General features: G+C 34.0%; 2 protein-coding genes across 6 annotated transcripts in view; one reads left to right on the top strand and one right to left on the bottom strand.

Moving 5' to 3' along the window:
• The window catches only part of LOC106111348 (dual specificity tyrosine-phosphorylation-regulated kinase 2), a 109,043-nt gene extending 88,910 nt beyond the window's left edge, over positions 1-20,133 (bottom strand). For both annotated transcript variants that reach the window (XM_013293387.1, XM_013293386.1), the window contains exon 1: positions 18,985-20,133. In XM_013293387.1, the coding sequence (XP_013148841.1) occupies positions 18,985-19,755 (771 nt within the window). In that variant the 5' untranslated portion in view covers positions 19,756-20,133. The remainder of the gene's footprint in view (positions 1-18,984) is intronic.
• Positions 20,134-20,849: 716 nt separating this feature from the next.
• Positions 20,850-23,531, top strand: part of LOC106111346 (transmembrane and coiled-coil domains protein 2) — a 23,461-nt gene continuing 20,779 nt past the window's right edge. For all 4 annotated transcript variants that reach the window (XM_013293385.1, XM_013293384.1, XM_013293383.1 and 1 more), the window contains exon 1: positions 20,850-21,053. The gene's annotated coding sequence lies outside the window, so the exon portion shown is untranslated. The remainder of the gene's footprint in view (positions 21,054-23,531) is intronic.

Here is a 23,531-nt window from a genome sequence, read left to right as displayed (position 1 = left end):
ACGAACACCTATCTCGTAGGCGTAAAAAGTCTGCTGACCTTGAACTTTACCGCGGCGTACAAAGTCTGCCCGTGCGAACGGTCGCTTAATACACAAGGCTTCAATTTCGTATATGTACCAAATATATTTAAAGAAGTGTGTAATATCTCTAAGACTTTTCGGCAGAATATCAATACGCTTCGCTTCGTAAACGCGGTTTATTATATGACAACCATCAACATTTTAAATTAAATTCAGAGTCGTTTCAGTAGACGACCGCTAAATATTTTCATTCAATTTAATTAAATTCTACCGTAACAACCTTGCCATTGACCGAGCACAACGCTACATGGCTGTCCATTAAATATACATAAAAGATTTATGTTACCGTCTGTACAATAACCAGTTGTTACCATATTAGTTGACATGATATATTAATTAACCATACGCATCTAAGATAAGTAAACGCGATGTAATTTATATGCAACTGTATTTTATGTTTGTTTAAAGAAAAAAGAAACTCAGTACATTCATATAATTTAAAAGGCGGGAGAGAGCGATGGGAGGACACACGAGAATGACATTATTATAATAAAAATTACTTTCACATGTAATACAAAAAAAATACAATGACTGATCTCTCTCCCCGTTTGCTCTCTTTTTCTCTGTCTCTTTACCCGAAAATCTTTAAAAATCACATAAAATTATAACCTAAACGGTCAGGAAGAAAATGAGACATGTAGACATGAGTCATAACTATGAAGGTCAACAAATAAAGACTACTGCTCAAATGGTAGACAACCACCGTAGTAACGGCTCCGTAGAATCCATTCGCAGAGGTCGCGCCATCTACCGCTAAATGTCAACGCTTATGGACGTCTATAAATAATTAAAATCTGATAAGCTTCATTAGCGATGCGGCCGGCGCACCGAGAGGATCGAACGTATCACTTCTTCAAGCGAGTGAGCTATTTAAATACATTTTATCTAAATTTTCCTTGAATAAACTATATTATTAATGATTATTAATTAAATTAAGACAATTTCCATTATATAAAACAGACAAAAGTGAAGCCTTTGTCTAATATAATTCTAATAACTAGTAGGCATTAAGCATAATTTAACTTTGAAAGGCAATGATTCGATAAAATTTGAATCAACTACTCCCTCATAATATCCTTTGCATTATTGGTTAATAAACTACGATACTATATCTTCGTTCATATTTTGTCCGGCCGCAAACTGATAGTCGGGGCCTGGTTGACCGCACATAAAATAGGCCGTGCCGGTATTTCTGTCCGTCAAAATGTCACGCAACACTTACGCAAACGCTAACCCGCCAGCGATGCTCTAAAAATAACTAAACTACCATTAAATTGAAGCAATAATTCACACCTGGAGACCTAATTGTTCGGCCCAGTATTCGTGAAATGACAAGTATTTGTTACATTACTGGTAAGGTACATCTCTGCCACATGTTCATTTTAAAATGTTTCAGTCACCATTTACTATATCAAATAAATCAATCTCATAAAAAACAAAACGAAAACTCAAATGTAATAATGATTAAAGAACTTTGATATTACGAGTAAATAAAATCAAAATTAATTTAGAGAAACATTTCATGGATTCCTCGAATAGTCAGATGTACCATTAGAAAATGAGATTCATCTCAACGAATCGTACATATAAAGAGATAAAACCGTCGCTCACAAAGTAGGTAACAAGAGACGGGTCACGTTCGAGGAGCAAACTGATCTAAACTGATAAAATCAGAACGGACCGTGTTACGAGATAACATTATGCCTACTCTACATTTAGTTTGAAATCTAACGAGGATACTTTGATATGTAGAATGTTTTTGTTTTTAACCTAGAGTTATTCATAAAACGTAGAAATTATCGAAATAAGAGAAAATGCAAACAATAGTTGATAGACTAAAACTTACATCCAAATTAAAAATACTGCTTTGGCTGTTGAAAAGTAAGTACCTGAAACAAAATACATTTTTTAGTACAGTCAAAAAAGTTTAAAGTCACAGTAGTATAAGACATTTATATTTCTAATAAATAATAGTTTTAACATATACAAAGAATTTAATACTTTTATGTGTGATTTACTGAAGTGCTTTTACAGTTTTGGAGTTGCGTTACAATAAAAGCTACATGAACTTGCAATCGTTAAACAAAATCCGGGTTTTATCGAAGGTCAGTAAACAACGCTGGTTTTATATTTTTACACGGCTACAGCTTTATAATGTGAACAGAAGGTCGATCTCAGCCCTCGGCCTTAAATAGATAGAGTTACGTGCTTACATTGGTTTTACGTGAAGCGGAACGTATGATCTACTTTTATTATGATAACATTGATTACTAACGATTCACTATCCATACATTCTTTGTACTGTAACATTCAAACTTAATCGCAGCTCGGGGTAACACAAAGTCCTGGGATCCACTGATGTAAAGTTTATAAGTCGCCAATACTCATTTGTTTTACCAGCCTCAAGCGATATTCCGAGTCGCCATACAGTTTGGCTGGTATTGTTCTATTTTTACTAACAATATTACGAGTAGTCGAAGATTAACAAACATTTACTTCAATTAAATTGCTTTACAAAAATACAACTTTTCTTAACTTAAGGTGTCTTATAATAAAACACGATTTACCACTACATTATAATTTCTTAACTGTAACGTATAATCTGCCTTAATTCATTGCGATAAGACTTACTATGCAATAAAAGCTCATCATGCAAGCGACTGCACATTTGGCCATCGGCGAGCGAAGGAAATAGTTGTAACTATATCCGTTTCCGACCACCCGTGACATTGCCGACACGCAGCGACCTCTGCTGTCAAATAACACGAAAGTCGTTTGATGGCAAAGGAAACTTTTTTACTCTTAATGGAAGTCTAAATAAGAACCGAGGAAATATACGTCAAGTAATTATGACGAAGATAGTTATACATATGTTTTTTTATTTATTTTAATTTATTGCTGACTTTAATTTTAACAAGTATTTTTCCTTCCATCAGCCTAAAATTAAATAAACCATCTAACAATCACAAATTACAGTTGAAAATTCTAAACACATGTAGCAAAAAACTATTTCAAAGTGAATATAAAAAATAAAGGGCCATTATCTTTTCGATGTCTATGCATAATCGATTCATGGATAACCATTCCGGCCATTGTTCTGTCCCGAACGGGCAGCTCTACAATCGCCGGAAAAAGCATTTATTTGAACTACGAAAGCGCCTTTACTGTAACGATTTATTTAGTTTTAGTTAGTGTTCAGTGACCTTTGTATTATGCCTAATGAAAATAAAGCACCCCTTACTACGTGCATTGGTCACAAAATTCTCTACGTTTAGACCTGATACAAGGTTAAAAAGAAACAAAGATAATCTGGTATTGTAGTCAAAGAAAACTAAGGCAATATCTATGTGGTAGATATTTACAATAACTAAATATTGCAAAGATTAATCTCATTAAAGTCACTATACAGATGCTTTAAAAAAATAAATTGAATTAATTTAATTATTTGGTACTGTTAAAAAGACCTTCCCTAGTAGACATAGACAAAACAATTTTAAAATTTAAGCTATCATCACTATGTTTATCAAAATAAATAGCAATATGTGTTGCTATTTCTTCAGCACATAAGACCCTCCAAAATTAAAAGTGAAACAATAGCGATGTTCGGATGACACAGTGACGTAATACCACCCCCCATCTAAATATAACTTGCCCTTCAACACCGAAAACTTCTGCACGTATCAGGTATAAATTCTACCATGTGTTTTTTGCTTATTCTCAAGCTTAAACATTACATGCAAACCTTAAATCAACTGTCAATTACATACCAAACTGTCAAAGTTTCGTTTTCAAAATGCTAACAAGAAATACTTGTGTTTGATACCCAAAATGGGCATTTTCTATCAAAGTGATTGAACAGCTTGCATAGTTTACGCGTCAATTTAAGTAAACAGAATAACCATTTGATTACTATCGATTTTCGCAACTAATGGTGTACAATCAAAACGTCTTTCGTCTCTAAAGAGGTCGTGACTCAACTGTCAAAGGGTGTCAGTCTAACAAACCGAGTCAACATTAACACAAATAAAAAACATATCTAATCACACAACAGTAAGAATGAATTTCGTTTGGCTATCGTATTCATTCAAAACGGGAGATTGGTTTTGATTTCTGTGATGCTAAGTGACAAAAGCCGTCAATTGAGACGTGAACGAAGGCATTGTGCGGAGCAATGTATTGGATATAAAATTGTACAGTGAAGCGCACTGAGCAAGCGTGCTAAGGAATGTTGAGAATTGATAGAGTCAATCACATGACCCTACGTGAAAGTATTACTCATTGAGCCCATAAAGACATACTATGCATTCCCAGATCAAGTAAAAGATTCTCACACTCTATGTACGAGCTTAAAATGTAACACGTTGCACGCCACTACGTTTTTATTTGCATTTATGGACTTTCCAGATGGCGCTGAACATCTTAAAAAATACTATTACACAGTTAAAGAATTATTTTTAAGAAATTAAAAATGACCAGTGACCATAAACAATCCGAATACAATATAAGGTTTATCGGGGTTTTTATGGCTATCTGTTTGAATAAACCTTGTACGTTTCTAATAAGGAATGTAATATTACGCAGACGTATTATTACCGCATGTAAAATTACATCCCGAGTTAGACACGGAGGGATTTTTTGCAACAAACACGTAATTATTACTTGTTAACAATTTTGTTATGGCCTTGAAATACGAATGGATCGCGCATGAACGGATAAAACATTTAATATTAAAATTTTCAGTATCCAATTGCCCAACAGATTCATGCAAATAACACTGTATCTTGAACCAAAAATCTCGACTACCCTCAGTGTCACGATAAATGAAATAGAGGCAAATAACGGCTCTTTTAGCAAACATACTGTTTGAGGCTTGTCCGTCAATTCGTAATTAGATATCAAACCAGCAGCCGCCCACTACACCCGCGAGATCAAAACGTATTGAGTAATTTCGACTAATGCCGTCTCATTGCTCTAACGGTATTTTTTTATTACTAACGTCAACATTATGTACAGTTATTTGACACACATGTAGTTTGATCGTGTCACACTAAGATATTAGTTGATATATCTATTTTATGGAGCTTAAAAACAAACAGATAATTTTAATTTACACTCAAGAACGTTAAGTATTAATTAAATAACTTAGTAGTGTTGAGATTTTTTACAAAGTCTAGATGAGAAAACTCTTATAATTATTACCAAGCAACTGAAATAAATTAAACAATTTTTCTTTTTCCATCCCAATCTTCCGAAAACTACAAGATTGAAACATTTTAATATGTCCCCTAAATAACCCAATAAAAGTTATTTTAGCAGTACATTTCATTTTATTAATGCCAAAGCAAAACTTGAGCCAGTTCAAATGTTCAAATCGTTGAAAATGAAATTCTCTTGGCCATATTAAAGTAGCACTAGAAGATTTTCATGAAACTCTCACTTGGCGAATACTATTAAATTGTAATAAGATATTTCCATTGGAGACCGCTCAAGCGGGAGCTTATTTCGACTTGGACGTTGCTATTGGATTATCTCGAAGCGGACGCTTGGCGATTTATTTACTTGCGGGAAAATTCTTTATAGAACGTGTGGCGTATAGAAAGATTTTTAACCTATTCTTATTATTTATGAGAATAAGCGGCTTATAGCAACAAGGAAAGACTATTACTAAGTAAGAACACATGCACAGAAACATCACCAAGTATAAAAGCAACTATTTCATAGCAATATTAACATTATAAAGAAAGAGGAGACGACTTAAAACAAACAGTATAGATCGACTTAGATTAAAGCCTGTTTAAAACATTATTCCAGTTACAAATAAATGATAAAAAATATTACTTTTTAACTGTTTTATTTAAATTTTAAAATGGCACTTAGCTATGTAAATTTATAACTAAGTAATAATTAACCTTTTGACGCGCTGCCGAAATTTTATTAAAGCTATAATTAAGCAGCGAGCATCTTGAATTCATAATTTTTTTATTTATTTGATCGCTCCCATTTATAATTAACAAGTGCTTGTAAACTAATTAACGCCATCGCCAACTTTACTATAAAAACGATCAAATTAATAATTCAGTAAGAAACAAAAAACACATAAAACGATAGGTATTTAAATTGAAGAGTGTGAAAAGGACAGCATGTTGGTATAAGCTTCAACAGTACAAGCCCATAGAGAACCTTGTAACATAAATCAACGAGACCTTTAATGAATCCGTACTAGACGAGACCTAAAATTAGCTTTCGATACATGACAAGTTGACAAGCTGTCGTTACTTCTAATGATAAGTGACGGCGGAACCGCGCCTCGTTGTCATTGGCCCGGATACCTCCGTCAACGTTACGTTCTAGAATTCCGAAAACCTGACACTAGCCTAATGGACTATACCCAAGAATAAGACGTTAATAGTAATTGTTGGACAGATCCATCAAGCGAGATAAAAATAGTCAAACTATGCATAAATCATCAATGTAACTGTATAACTGAAAAAAAAAAATAGTGTTGTGTGTTAGTGTAAAATCACAATCACACAAATTGTCAATCAAGTCATGCCAGGAACGTTTAACAATTTGACACTGTCAAAAAACTTTAATTGTATACTGTCAGTAAACAATTAAAAAAACACTAATATACGAGTGTGGGCTTGGCATTAACCCACATAATACGCCAGTGGGAGGACGTTCCATTTTTAAAAAAGTAAAAGAAAACCACCAACAAAGAGGGCGCTATACGCACTACGCAACCGTTACCGCAACATTTGAGAACAATCTGTGCACAGGGTTGACAGATCACGTAGTGGAGACGTGAGAAGTCGCCTTCATACTTCACTGGCTATTTAGGACTTACCTTTAATGTTGTAACATGATTTGTTTCGACAGATTTACTGTTTGATGATTGTTTACACAGAACTGTACCTATGCTTCCAATTTATCCTAACTAGAAGAAATTAATTTTCATTTTAATTTAGACCCTTTTTGTCCATCCTCCAATTATTTTAACTAACATCTATGCCAAAGTATGGATATATGGTATGGTATGGATCTTGATAAAATTTGGGAGATATAGATTACAGTCTAGATGTCATAACATAACCATATTAATATTATAAAGAGAAAATAATTGTATTTTTGCATGTATTGAAATAACTCAAAAACTACTGGGCCAATTTCGAAAATTATTTAACATTAAAAATAAACGTTATTATTGACTAACATAGGCTACGTTATTTATTATTTTTTATTTTACGCGGACGAAGATGCGAGCAACAGCTAGTCGATTCTATAAGTGACAGCCCTAGTTGAGTGACATTGGGCGTCTGGTGCTATCACGACAACGATGACTAATTCTCGATACACTCGGCATTAGATTTCGTAATAAAATCTAAAATAATTAACAAAAATAGTAACAATGTTGGAAAATGATAGTAGAAGCGTTAATTATTGATTAACACGTATGTTTTATTACAGTATAGTAGTCGCCTACGGTCTACTAACTTCGGTATTTCCTACTAAATTGTCATGCTTGGGTAAAATGCTCGATAGATTCGCAATATTTCGCAATGTGATTTCGGAGATTCAATTCCTACAAGATTTTGTTCAAGGTGACAGTTGATATGTAGGCCACTGGAAGTCGCTTATCGGCAATATTTATGAATTAATGTGCGCAAATATTTATTGAATGTTCAGCGATTCGCACGCGTCATACCTTACACGTAATTAGGCATACATTTACACGTGTTACTGTTAATCAATTTTTAACTCTATACTAACGCAATACAAACGAAATTACTTTAAACAAGTCCCCAATGAATAAGGTTATCTGTACAGGTCAATCAGTAATTTACTTTTATACATAAACTAGCTTTCGCCCGCGACTCCGTACACATGGTATTAAAACAAAAAAAAAACTAAGTAGTCTATGTGTTCTTCCAGACTATCCTCTATATGTATGACAAATTTCATTGAGATCCGTTCAGCAATTTAGGCTACAAACTCTAACAAACATCCACCCATGTAAACTTTCACATTTATAATATTAGTATGAAGTATGATTATTAAGGATTTTATTTAAAGACATTTCTCTGTATTAGGAATGCTAAAATCCAATTTTCAAAGTTACTTTTCAAGATTATAGGATGTGGTTGAATTTTTTGATTTTTTTTAAGATTATAGGATGTGGTTGAATTTAAAACAGTGATTGTTTGATGATGCACTCCGTGCACTCTAGTGGTCTATTTGGCGAAGTTCCAAGCATTTGTGCAGTCTAGAATACAAAGGAAAGCGGAATAAGAACAAAAAAGAATTAAATAGACTACCAACATTGCAGACGAAAAATCAAACGTATTGGTTTTGAGGTACATTTTTACTGTGTTTAAAAAAATCGATACCTATTAGGGGCCTATTTTAACAACCAATGTCACTAAATACTAAATTACACAGGAATTTAATTTCTTGTAAAGTATGTAAAGTTCTCGTTAATTTAAAGCATAATAAATAATAATGACTATCAATTACTGTCCAAAAATAAACCAAACAATGGTCATGGGAAAGGTCTTTGATTAAAAAAAAAAAAATTCAAACACATTTTAAATAATTCCGTCAGTTTATAACTTAGGCCTATAACATTTGATTATTCTGCAACTAAGAAGCACCTACAACTAATCTTTGAACTCTGTTCCGATACCTGATACGAGCACTCAACACGATTGGGTCCAATGGCCAAACATTGGTAGATTGGACGCAAATATTTGTACACCGGCAACGAGACAGAGAAATAGGTTATCAATTTGTAGCAATGATAATATTTCAGTTTGCCGTGATAACAACTGTTTTAGGTGTACTTAGCGACAGAATAAACAGATGCGTTCCAGTTTCTTGACAATTTGCACTGCTGAGGTAAGTTATGTATTGCATGATTCAATACAAGTACTTTATAGCCGTAATAAAACAGTCTGCTCTCATATACATCATTTCAAATTTATGTACCAAGATAATAGAATTCCCAGTTATTGTCCAATAAAGATTCTTCAGTAATTGTTCTAGTTTTAATGACAAATGAATTATATTTTAAAGCTATCTGCAACATAGATAAATAGTGACAGAAAACAGGCGTGAAGTGGAAGCAATTCCGCGTTTCGTCTGATGAGTGTGGTGCCGGAGGCCTAATTTTAGTCCCTTTCCCTTTCCACCCTTTTCTTGAGAGGAAAGAATGGGAAGGAAAAGTGGATTTGACGGTGGTGGAGACGCTTAGGAAGGGAAAATTTCCGCTTTATGTGCGTTTCCTCCTCCGTCAATCAAGGGTAGGCAACGCATCTGCAATTGCGGATGTTTATGGGCAGCGGTCGCTTTCTATTTCGGTAGATTCAGGTGGCCGCTTGCTCGTTTGCCACATTATATTATTAAAAAAAAGTACTATACTAAACTATCGCACAACTGTTTAGTCTAGCTTTGATTCCTATAAACATATATGGAGATGCGCACACTACTCCATTTTTAATTGTACAACTAAACAGTTGAATATGCAGCGAAACAATCGACAATCGCACAACATTTGTGCGATTGTTTACTCAAAGGTGTGCGCTCTACGTCTCTAAAGAAATAAAGTTATCGATTCAACTTAAATAAAAGACAATGAAGGGCCCAACTTCCTCAAACAATTACATTATTCTATTTGATTTGTAGGAATGTAACCAGGCGGTCCCTTCCCGGGTGACCTACTTACGCACAACTCCCGCACGCACCGCGACCCACAAGTACCTTTACGCAATACTATATCTTTTTGACGCTCCACTTCGAAAATAAACTGTATCTAGAGTTACAATAATACTGCTGATATATCGGATAAGCGACTATAAAATCATTTAACCGTAGTTAAATCAGAGAAATTATAATCGATATTTCCCTAAATATATTGGAAACTCTTTTTGGCATATAATCATTTTAACCGATTTATATTATGCTTAGCGTAGATTAGACATACGCTAATAATTAAAGGACACCTTTAGAGATAGCTTGACAATGACAATGCGTGAGGTTATTTGTATTATAAAATGTAGACACACCGCAACTGGTCAAAATAAAATGTAATGATAAATGAGTTCAAATCTTTATTGTTTACTATTACAAGAGGGTTATGAGGTCGTGAGCACTTTTGTTACTCATACATTTTAATAGCATAATCCACCAATACCTACGTTAAATCCGATAGATTTATCGTTCTTTGAATATTTGCTCCAAATACAATTCAAGTCGTAGTCCCGCCTATTGAAAGCCCACTTGTGATTTATTACGTTGTTTCAAGTATTTGTAAGAATTTCTAGGTAAAATGAAAGCGTAAACAATTTCAATAATTCAATACCTTAATTCAACACAAACTTCGTAAATAAGAGTAGTTGTTGATCGCGACTTCGCCCGCGTGGAATTAAAAAATAATAATGAATATAGCCTATGTTACTCACTGATAACGTAGCTTTTTAATAGCGAAAGAATTTTTAAAATCGGCCAAGTAATTTTGAGTTATTTCAATGCAAATAAAAACACAAATCATTCCTTTTTATAATATTAGTATAGATATATCAAATTATATCCATGAAAGCCAGAGTCAATTTTAGCCCGACTATATTTTTTAGCTTGATTAAAAAAATGAATCAATTAATCTTACAATACCATTCTGTCATACATATCAAACAGCTAAATAACTAACAAACGATTTAAAACAATTTGATTAGAGAACCAATGGCAAAAAAACTTTGATTCACAACAATTATAACAAAAAGCGTTATAACCTTGCAAAGAACGATGGCACCGATTATTTAGTTATTCAGTCTAGACGTTAATGTCGTTTTCCTTGAATGAATTTCGCACAATGACATGATAACAATCTTATTTTATATTATGATACAATTAAATAAATTTATAGCATAATTATCCATGTTTCGCAAGTTTAATCCATAACCTGGCAAGAATATATTTCCAATTCACTTTATTGCTGGATTTGTTGAGCATCTGTTATTGACAGTTTTTTATTGGACCGCTATAAAAAATTGAATTTTAAATTTCCCCGACAACTCACCAGTATAATTAGCCATTCGCCAAGTGCCGTTCGAGAGATGCCCCCTCCCTCCTCTACTCTGACCGGCTCTAGTTCGACCTAATTACGCGAATTTCCCGCCGCTACCCAACACATACGAAATTAGAATGAATGTATGACAAATAACTTCCGAAGTGTATTGCGATGTGTCAATGCAGGATATCATATGACTCATGTACACAGATTTACAAAATACTAGCTATCGCCTGCGACTCCATTTGCGTGGAATAAGAAAACAAAAATGAGTATAGTGTAGCCTTTGTGTTCTTACAGACTATCCTCCATCTAGACCAAATTTCATCGCTAACCGTACAGACTACAAACTCTAAAAAACATACATCCATAAACTTTTTCATTTATAATACTAGTGATATGATATACTAAATATTAAATGTACATACTAGTAATATTCATAAACATCTTAATTTGCTTTTAAACAAAATTCCAAATATGACAAGTGTTACCCGATCATGCGTAGATAACCATAGATAACCTAAAAAATTAGAAATGGAAAATTTCTTATTAAAACCCATCAAACAACGTAGAAAAACCTATCAGGATGTACCGATTTAATAAACTATAGCTGAGTAACTTCTAAAAAAAATACAGACGTAACAACATTATGAAACAAATCTCAGTAAACAATGACCAAAGGTAAAAGCTTAATTGTACAGTAAATTCAACGTCTTCAAGTTGCCAATCAAATCAGTGAAAGAGAACCGCAAAAACGTTTTCGATAAGAAGTCGCCTATTACTTCAAAGTAAAACAAAGACTACTATTATATTTCGCATTACCCAAGTGTGCTTTTGAAAGCGGTTTACGGTTTCAATAGAGACAGTGTAGCGTAAATAAGGTGGATCAAGCGATACGCTGAAGCGTGTAAAATAACCGGACATATATAAACAACGAAATTTAAACTGAAATATTCGATGACTTTCATTCCATTGATTATTTCATTTTGTTATGAAATTTCTTCAGGACGAGACCTACTGGGAAAATATTTCATTAGTTCACATCATTAATTAAATTTGATTCGTTAATAAATGTACAAAAAATCCCTAACACTACTATAATAATGGCATCGCTTTTTCTTTACTATTTTCTTGCTGAAACTTTATCTCATGTTTACGCTACATCCCAACACTTGGAACAAACAAATGATTTGCGTAAGATGGCAAAAATCGATAAGAGCCGTCGCGACCGTATGACCCAATTTATACGCAAGTCGAGACGCAAGGACTCGCCCAACGACCAACCGACCAATCAACCAACCACACAAACGACCCACCGACCCACCAATCTCAGTACATTGTGTCGATTCCGATGACAGGTCAATTTATTTAATCGCACGTTAATTGGCAGACATACCGAATACGAAAAAACCTTGTTAAGTCACATTTTTATACCGTTATGCCGATATTATTTCTCTTTCACAAATTTTTTTTTATTTCGACATGTTTTTTTGCATAATGTTGACGTTTGACCCTTTTAAGAGCAACATACGAGTAGTTGAAATTCAAGTTGACGTCAACAAATCCGGTAGATTGTATCCATAACACAAATATTTGTAGGAAATAAATAACAAGATAAAAAAACAGTTCTTTGTTAAAAGCTAAATAGTTTTTTTTTATAAAATGCTTCCTATCATTGCTGCATTCGAACGAATTATATATTATTTCTTGCAAGAGATTTTTGTCGACAAAAAATGTAATTTACATAATTAAAATCCTTATGTACAATTAAATTACGTTAAGCACACAGTTTGAAAATAATTATACATTTAATACGATTCGGCTAACAGAAACAAAGGAGTTACCAAGAAACTGGGTTACGAATTAACATAGTCCATTTTCGAATGAACGCAAAAGGCTCTATGAATTATTCCATCTTGTTATTCTTTATTTACATTTGTCCTAAATTATAACAAAACGAGCTGTTGCCCGCGACTTCGTCGGCGTGGTATTAGAAAACATACGAACTATATAAATAACAAAAAGCTACGTATCCCTCGGGAACCGGACACCTCAGGGATGAAGCTTATCCCATGTATATTCCAGTTTCTTTGTTTTACATCTGTGCCAAATTTCAATAAGATATGTTGCAGAATGATCGAGTAAACATTAAAAAACTAAATTATTGAATCCCACGAGAACAGCAACTTATCCCGGGATAAAAAGTAGCCTATGTGTTCTTCCAGACTATGCTCTAAACCTGTGCCAAATTTAATGGAGATCCGTTCAGCAGTTTAGGCTACAAACGCTAACAAACATCCATCCATCCATCCATCTAAACTTTCGCATTTATAATATTAGTAAGAAGTAAAAAGTAAGATGTATCATCATTTAATATTGCTTCTATTGCTTTTACTGTCTTTGTAAAAAAAGAGATAACTTTATATTCGAAACTAGTATTACATTAAATTTATTAGTTTCACAAAATTTATTTGACCCTATACAAAATTAAAGCTTAAATAATCGCTATAGACAGAACTTGGAAACAAATGACGCTTGTTATCCGATCACTGATTAGTTTACTCAAGAGCTTGAAAAAATAAACATCGTTGAAGCAAGGAGCCAGTTAATATTTACTAAAGTCAATTACCGTTACAACATGGCGTAGAACACTATCAATGTCATTATTGGTATAAAACAGGGTAACCATATTTTCATCTTAATCGAAAATTATCAAGTAACTAAACGTCTTTGAAATCTTGTTTAGCAATAGAATGTGGTCGATAAGGAGACATAAAACAAAGGACATACGAAGCATAGATATTTTTACATAAAATAAATAAAAAATATACAAACGAATTGAGTACCTCCTTATTTTGGGATGTCGGTCAAAAAGTGTTAATTAAATTGTTACATAAACTGGTCACCCTACACGCAGCTATTTAACATTTATTAGCTGGGGCTAATTTAACTAGCCAGTGCCTCTGTACCATTAGTTACCTAATTGGATGATTTTAACAGGTGTTCATCAAATAAATATACTACATAAGGAATTAATTAACGTTCATCACATACTTAACACGTAATTAAATTATCGAGGACAGTGAATATAAAATGGGTAAAAACCAATACTAATAAACAAAATTGGTAGGTTTTTATAGGTTTGTAATTATCATGGCAAAATGAAAATGTATGTACCTATTTGGACACTTACATGTTCTAAATTTTATAAATAATTTTATACTAATTTCGCAACTATAAATTTATTCAAGTATTCTTTTAATAGGAAAATTACTGAAATTGTATTTGGCATTTAATGTTAACTGTATTTATTGAACACCTGCTAAATTACCGCTAAGAAGCAGTGGTTATTTCGCAGTATCGTTTCATTTAAATCTCTATTACATTCGCTTACCGCCTACACAACTCAATGCTTTGAAACTAATATTTTATAGTATGTCCACATTTTGAAATGAATAAACACGGACACGAGAATTGATGAATTTCAAAAATAAATTAAAACAAAACAAAGCACAAAGAAAACGTTTATAACATCCCAAAACTTTAGAAAAAAAAACCTCTACAACCTATCTTTCAGACCTTCATCAAATAAAAAATATCGAATGTTTAAATATTCTGTCCCATAAAACAAATGGTCTCCCTACTTGGTCAATGCTAGTAACCTGTACTATAAAAGTCCTTTAGGACTGGCTGAGGCAGTGCCCTATATAATTTATGATGCAAAAAACTTCAAGATTTTTATATAAATATCTTACCATCGTACTATAATAGTTACAGTGCAAAAATGCAATAACCGTAAATAATTTGTCTATGAATAAATTGCTATATAATACAATAAAAAAACCTATTATAATCTGTAAATTATTGCTTAGTTTAAAATAGACGTAAAAGTTTTTTATTTTTCGATTGAAAAATGTACTCTATAAACGTATTTTATGAAAAACAGTTACATCACTATCTCAATGTCGCCAACCTTTCGCTGCAACATTGAACTCACGGGTATTTGTTTAACATTTATGTTACTGGGTCTCTTTGTTTGAGTTTTCCAAAAGCAAATTCCATACAAGTTCACACACACCTGCCGCTAGACAAGTAAACAGTCTACATATTAACTGGGTTATCTTGACTTTATCTATTGTCAGGTGTCGCTTTTTGTAGGTATAAAAGTTTGTCTGAACGAGAAGAATACTTGTAAAACATATATTCTGAATAATAAAAAAAATATGTGCATCCTTGTACTATATACACTAGAATTATGAATATATAATATTATGTGTATCTATAAATTGATAGATTATGTAAACTAACTAAAGAAAAATCGCTCAAGAGAGTCTCGCCAAAACAAAAGCAAAATTAATAACAATACAAGACCACGGACTTTGTGAAAGGAGACACCAAAGCACCACGATTGGTTGAACAAAAAACTGGCACAGACAAAAGTGCAGACGGGGGAAGGAATTTTTAAAAACGACCTGACTGTATAAAAATATTCCAACTTTATGAAGACTTGGAATATTCGAATATCGCACGTCGGTTTAGGTATATACGAGAGCTTCTCTTTACTCGCAGTCTGTAAAACCGGGAGCCGGGATAAAATTTGAATCGCGTTATACAATAAACGCCCTGCGGCAAGTTTACGAAACTTCACCTTTTGTTTGGGCAACTTTTCGAGTTGTGACGTGAAAAATAATCCGACACTCACCCACAAAGGTCCATCTCATTAGCGGTTTACAAAAGGCAAGCGAAAAAGAATAAAAATGTCTTCACTGCTTATATCATTATTTTATGTACAGCATATCACACGCATAGAAAAAACATCCTCTATGATACAAAAATAGATAAACTATTCATAAAGATTACGATATTAAAGCAACATCGAACTGTCAAAAAATTTTAAACACATAACTGTCAAAGTAACCGTTAGGAAAAATTACGAATTCAGAGATATCCATATAAGTCTAAGGAACGTCTGATGTACTAAATATATTAACGTAAAGGAGGAAAGAAAACAATGTATCTCACTTAACATCAAGTACAATCGTGGACCTGATATGAATACAAGTCGAAAATTTAACCGAGCTTCGCCGAAACTTGTGTATAAACATTGTAATCTCTTTCTGTCTCTTATAAAAGAAGAGAGGCGACAATATGTTTCAATACAAATTAAGGTAATGGAATGTCAGTATCGTTCCCTAAAAGCGGAACCGGTTGGGGAGACGTTACCGCTACAAATACGAAGAAAAAGCCTTACAGTACACGTATGTCAGAGCGTGCTCTTTTTATTACATCACCTTATCTGTTATAATCTTAAATTACTTATTACCGTATAGCAGCAGAAGAAAAAGAGAATCTTTCGACATACATAAACACAAGCCGTCGACTGGCCTGGCGAATAATTTTGATACCAAAAAATCATAGTTTCATTTAAGGTGTTACAATTTTAAACTACGATTTTGTACATTGTAAGCTGTATCGCATTTAACACTATTAGTCAAATTGTCAGATAACAATTTGAACATAAACGAATGTAACTTCACAATATGACGGTAACAATGCAAACTTTAAAGGCAATGCAATGAATAAGGTAGCCACATCACACAATGCCAGGTGCGTCGCGTCACAGGTGGGAAACTGGTTGAAGCATAAAAAGGCTAACAATGCAACAGACAGACGAGTTATTCAGAGAATTTGAGTAACAACATAATATTGTAAAATATTCCATTCTATTTGCAGATAACTAAATAAAACCACTTTATTCTGTAAATGCAATATCGGAGGTCAATATCATATAACTTACATCAAATGACGACCTACACTTTATGATTCAGAGCGCATAATAAATATGCATTTCTACATAAAAGTTTGTGATAAATCTGAAATATCTGAATACAGTTTATTTAAACTATAATACTGGGAAAAACGCAATTAAAGTGTTTTCATATTATCGGTCATACAGACATGTTATTTAATAAAATCGTTTAAAAAACAAGCACTTCTGAAAACATGAAGCTACTTAAAATTATCGAATCAAATCCTCGTACTGATCAAATTCACAGTCGTTTCAACTAAAATAAGTAGTGTACAGTTTTTATTTACGAATATGCGTAGAAAAGTTCTGTGATGAATCAAAGTCAATGACCTATTTGAAATATCTACGAGCACTACTGCAATTCGAAATAGTTATTTATATTTACATGTCTTCTTACGAAGACTTATGTAGACAACTATCATTATGAATTTGCAACGAATTTAACCTGAAGAATTTATTGTATGAACGAGTAGTACGTATCTTGAGGACCCTCCGTAGGGACAAAGGCAAGTTAATGAGGATGAAAATCAAAGTAAAACTTAACCCTATAGTACACTGCTTGAAGTACAGTAAAAATCTTACTATTATTATAAATGTGAAAGTTTAGATGGATGGATGGATGTTTGTTAGAGTTTGTAGTCTAAACTGTTGAACGGATCGGGATGAAATTTGGCATAGACGTAGAGCATAATCTGGAAGAACCGATAGGCTACTTACTTTTTTTTTAATACCACGCGGACGGAGTCGCGGGCGATAGCTAGTAGATTAAAAAACAACACAATGTCAATTATTTCTAATGTATAGATAACACCTGTAGACATAACTGTCCTGTTTCCGTATAAACAGATGATATTTATAACAGAACCGCCAAATATCGTGTAAACACTTGTGTTCCCACTCACCAAACACGCCCACATATCATAAATACAGTACGAACATTTAATAATAAAAGACAAAAACCAGGAGCAAGCATTCCTGTACTTAAAAAAAAATACGCATAACTTCGGTTAACGAATGAGATATGTAAACCATAGATTAGGTAGAACAGAACAACCTAAATCACCTATACTTTTAATCTAAACAATATAAATCAATATACTGTATGGGACCACTAAAACATTGAACTTGCGATGTGTTACGTATGCATCTAATCGGACAACTACGTATAAATGTGGCTAGTTTTAAATTCAAAGTCACATTAAGTTTTATGAAACAGTTTAAACTCATTTTCAAAACATCTGACCACTAACTTTGTCAATGTAGATCATTTCGATCATAATCTTTTTAATAGATAATTCGTACATTGTAAAGTTGAAATAGATTACTATTTATGTGGCTATAAAAGTTTTGAGAGCAGATTAAACCAACAATTTCTTAATTCTCAGGAGAATGTCCCAAACAAATTGTTAACTTGTAGATTAATAATTTAATTGTCGGCTCAGTAGGCAACCAAGGCCTAAGCTTAAAAACGCAATAAATACAAGTCACTTTCAAGTTTTATCAAATATTCGTATTTCAGTATTTTAACCGAATTGATGACTGAAAATTGAAATACAAACTCAACATTTTATATTCCGTCTAAAATTTTGTTTATAACACAAATGCGTATTGACGTAAATATGAGATTTTTATATTACATGGCGGAGACTGGATGTTTCTATAGGGAAGTTTTAAAATAGATTACGTGCGTACGCTTCGGGTGAGCGACTCGAACCTCACAGATAACGTTTGTATTGGGAGTTATTGCGTTTTATAAATCTACAAGCGCATTTCTAGGAATTTAGACGAGTCAAACATGTGTACAAGTGCGCTATTGAACACGACGAGCCGGTCGGCCGAGTGACGAGTGTTGATGTAGGCTAGGGCGCGCGGGTGTGGCCAGCTGATCCGCTCGCCTCATACAATGCTACTAATATTTACAACAAAAACGATGTTTATTGATTTTACCCACCCGGGCCGGGTTGAAACAGGTGTCGACTCGATTGCCACTTGACTTGTTTAGGTTTGTTTGTGAGAGGTTAGTTTTACTGACCTTAATTCCGGAGCGTCCCTGTTGCTTCAGCAGCACGTTCTCCGGCTTCATGTCGCAGTGGATGATGCGGTTCTTGTTGAGGGCGTGCAGGCATTGCAGGAGACTGTGCGAAAACTTCCGGACGAGCTGCAGTGAGAACCCTTGGAACTTATTTTTCTTTATCAACTCGTAAAGATTTATCGAGAGCAATTCGAAAGTGATGCACGTGTGATTTCTGAACGTGAACGAGTCGAACATGTGTATGACGTTCATAGTGTTGTCTTTGTCCTGCTCTCGCAGGTGCTCCAGGATACGAATCTCCTCCTGGGCTTGTCTGTGGAATCTCTTTTCGTTGCGCACCATTTTGAGTGCGACGTTTTCCCGCTTCTTGTGATCATAAGCTTTGACGACTTGCCCGAAACTGCCTTTGCCTATAACTTTGAGCACCTCGTACCGGTACGCTATGTGATCGTGCGGTATGTGAATGTATGAACCCTGCTCGTTGTCGTATTCGCAATTGTTCGGGAAGCCGACGAGGCCGGGTCGTTTCTTTGCGTTCGCGCCTATGAAGTACACTTGGGGGTAATCGAATATTTCGCGGTGCTCGTAAGGCGTAAGTTTGTTCATGTAGAGCTTCATGACCTGCTCGGGGCTGGCGGCGGCGGCCGGCGGGGCGTGCGGCGCGGGCGGCGCGGCCGCGGGCGGCCCGGGCTCCAGCGGCGGCAGGGCGCCGTCCCGGAGCAGCGCGCGCCCGAACGCGTGCGCGCTCCCCAGAGGCATGTCGCCGGTCATGGCCGAGCGGCCGCCGCCACCTCCGCGCACTTCGCTCGCCGTGGCAGCGACCCACGCTCGCTCGCACACACCACTGCACCTCACTGCACTTGCACTAGAAGGCGCCACCCTGGGGCACTACACGACATTTCACATCAACCGAGAGGAGCGATAACCACGCTTCCACTTATGTTGGCACATTCCGTCTCGGATGCGACACGATTGAGCGCCCGACGCAGATGATACCGTGCGACGCGAACGTGAAACGCAAACAAAGGCCCCCTTCCTAGCGGGCCGACCCGACGACAGAACCAGAGAGAAAATAGAAACTGGTCGCCAAAGTCATTGAACCATTTGAACGCACGGCGCTGTGTGGAGCTCACAAGTGCGAGTGAGATGGCACAAGCAACATTAACATAACAGACCGTCCGTAGATGGCGCTGTATATTTTAGTTTCTGGTTGTATGGTGTATTATGGGAGACCTAAATTTATTATCTGTATTTTGTAATTTTATTGATGCTGGCTAAACTATAGTAAAATACTTGAAGGTCTAAACTAAAACTGTAGTTCTGTAAAAGTTCTAAGTAATTTTGAGAAGTAACAAAGACTTTATTAAGTAAACAAACCCAAAAACTCGTATAATTATTTTCGGAATCTCTTTCCAAATAAAACGTAACTTAAGAAGCACATAAGTTTATCTAAAAATATGATAGTGATAAGTTATGTATGTTTACAACATAAGCAGTACAGTAATGCAATAAGCATCAAAATCTGGGAATCAAAATTGTAAAGAATCTCTTAGTTGTTTAGTATTTAATGAGTAGTTGTGGCGGAAGCCAAATTCTGGTTCTGTTTTCTCTTCGCCCTTTAAAGAAACGAAGGAGAGGTGGATTTGACATCTCCTACAAAAAAGTCATTCATGGTAACAAAACCTTCATAATATTTTTCATAGAGATCAAATTGATTTTAATTAACTGTAAAAGAAATCCTTTCAAAAATTTAGTTCTATAGATTAAATAAAAGTGTTTTGAAGTTTCTAATTTGTTGTATTTTTTTAGGTCTCACATAAAAATTTGTCTCTGGCCACACTTCAGCCAGTAGCGACATCTATCGAATATTAACATTATCAAATAATAAGTGCATCATCCATCCAATCTAGACGTCTTTTTTCAGTCCGCTGTTTTCTGTCATTTTATACAATCGTAACTATGTGGTAATTATATTTATTTTCGTGGAAAACATGTACAGAGACTATTGTGTAATAAAGTAACGATAGTAATGTGTTGACAAGTGAGAAGTATTTTGGTGTTAGCAGAATGTAAGTAATTTCCATACAATGCCGACAATTGCTTGCAATGATTCCTTTTTGTCATATAATTTTGCAACTGCCTTTTATTTTCATAAATTTCCAACGTTTATTCAATTTTCACTACTTTATTTTAATCCATTCAAATATCCATTACTATTTGGAATCAGTTATTATTTAGCATAGACTGACTATAAACCAATAAGTTTCGAAGAATATGCCATTGTTTCTATTTAGCGATATATAAATGAATACGTGATAGCATCCATTACAACAGTGACGATGTTACAATGAGTACGCGGACCTTTCAAGGTAATGTAGGGCTCAGATATGGTATGGAAACTTATTGGTTAGTACTTCCTTATAAATACTATAGGTAGCCTCTAGTACGTTAATGCATATTTGGAACGAAGCCAGTGCAGAAATGCTTATTGAATTCGATATAGATTAATAACAAATATTTTTTCTTTGTTTATAAAACTGTGTGAATCATTCTTATAGGGAGTGTAATCTTAAATAAAATTGACATTAGTCACTTAAGTGGCCAGCTAACAGAGGCCAACAGGTTATTAAAAATTATAATTTTCTCACAGTTTTATTTCCTGTATCCATTAATGATTGTTTTCTTAATTATCGTAGTTAAGTTTTGTTCAGTTTTATATTTATCTGAATGATATTTAAAAATAAAATCATGTTTATTGACTTAATATAATAAAAACTGTGTACACATTTATGTTGAGTTAATTTGTATCTTAGACTATATTGTTAATAAACTAAAAATATGATTTTTGATGTCATGTCATATCCAAGATTACGAATAATTCTAAGAAAGTTATAAATGTACTTAAATTTTTATCAGAAAAAAATTGAATTTTATTTGTAAATGACTATCTCATGCTATATTAATATTGTTCAAAGTTGTGAATAACTTGCCAAATAATTCATGAACACTACACCTTAACTTACATTATTTATCTGTATAAACTTAATAGACACCACACACACACACACACACACTTTTTAAATATTTTTACATTGTTGTTATTGAATATTTGTCTCATTCCCTTTTTTAATTTGTATAGTGCTATGAGACAGCGGGCTGGCGAAATATCATTCTTATTTCCATCTATACCTTCTACACTCTTGTTTATGCAGAATCAGTACATGTAAAATTACTAAATATTACCTCTACAGTAGATTAAGAGGCCTCGCAGACTAGAGACTTTTCATCTCCCAATAGCTTAGTTGCTAAATCAGTAAGAACATGTACAAGTGGTGTGCATTATCATTACACATAATTACTATAATAACAAGAGTCAAGATTTAAGTGTTTAGATTTTCTCACTAAGTAACATAGTCTATATAATAAAATAGCTTTTGATGACTTCATCCACATAAATTAAAAAAATAAATTCTATGTTAATCAATGATAATGTAACTTTGTAATGGAGAAAGAATGATGAATTGGGTCAGTAGGTTTTGTGTTGTTTCAATAGATACAAAATACAAATCTTTCCTCTTTATAACATATAGTAATAATAGTTTTTACGGGATATCAACTGGAAGGGTATGGATATGACAGAAAAGGTATGGTGCCATCCTTTGTTGCCCCTGGCATTGCCCATAGTCGGTCTTATTATTTTTAAAAACCTTATACATATAGATTTACATTTCATTGTCTTGAAAGATAAGAAACAAAATTAAAAGTATTGCAATAATCAAAAACAAAAGCCCTCCATTTGAATTTAACATTGATGAGAAAGCTTTTGTTATTCAAACAGAAAGCTTTCAAAGGTAAGAGTGCCTTCAGATCAACACGCAGCTTGTTGATAGACGCTTTTGTATTTCATAAAGCTTTGTAAATGTATCTAAGACAGATATTTATTGAAACAGAAATTGTTGACAGCAATAGACATTTCTAAAAGTTATATCATTATGAAATTAAGGTTGTAATTTACAATATTGGTTGAAATTTCATAATTCAATTTTTTTTTTAATTGCTTGATGCACTTAACCACATTAAATTTAACATTCATCCTTTCATGTCATTAAGGATATTAATTGGGATAATAAACAAGGTAATCATTTCATGTTAAAATTGTTAAATTTATTGCATTATATCTACTGGTACTAACTATTGTTGTTGAAATGACTTCTATTTGTTGTATGGTTTATCTTTGCATCCTACCATACAACTGATCTATAACGAATTTCAGTTTTTTAAATACAGAGGAGTTTTTGTATGGTTGTATTGGCAAAACAAACGCAAGGCAACACATCGACAGCTCCTAACGCGTCAAGTGTAATCGAAAATTGTAATTAAATGCTTTTCCCCTCCTAACTATGGAGTTCCGGCTGTGACTGGACGCGCAGCTGCGACCCACAAAATATAATCAAGTTATGAAAGTCACCAACATTATTGTTATTTACGATGAAATATATTTTTATTTACTAAGTTGGAATAGCTTCAGCCTCAACGGCGGACCCCCC

This window comes from Papilio polytes, unplaced genomic scaffold, assembly GCF_000836215.1.
Source record: "Papilio polytes unplaced genomic scaffold, Ppol_1.0 DF824169.1, whole genome shotgun sequence".
In the NCBI taxonomy this organism is placed as follows: Eukaryota; Metazoa; Arthropoda; class Insecta; order Lepidoptera; family Papilionidae; genus Papilio; species Papilio polytes.
Note: the sequence above shows the minus strand (reverse complement) of the source record. Positions and strands in the feature narration are given on the sequence as shown.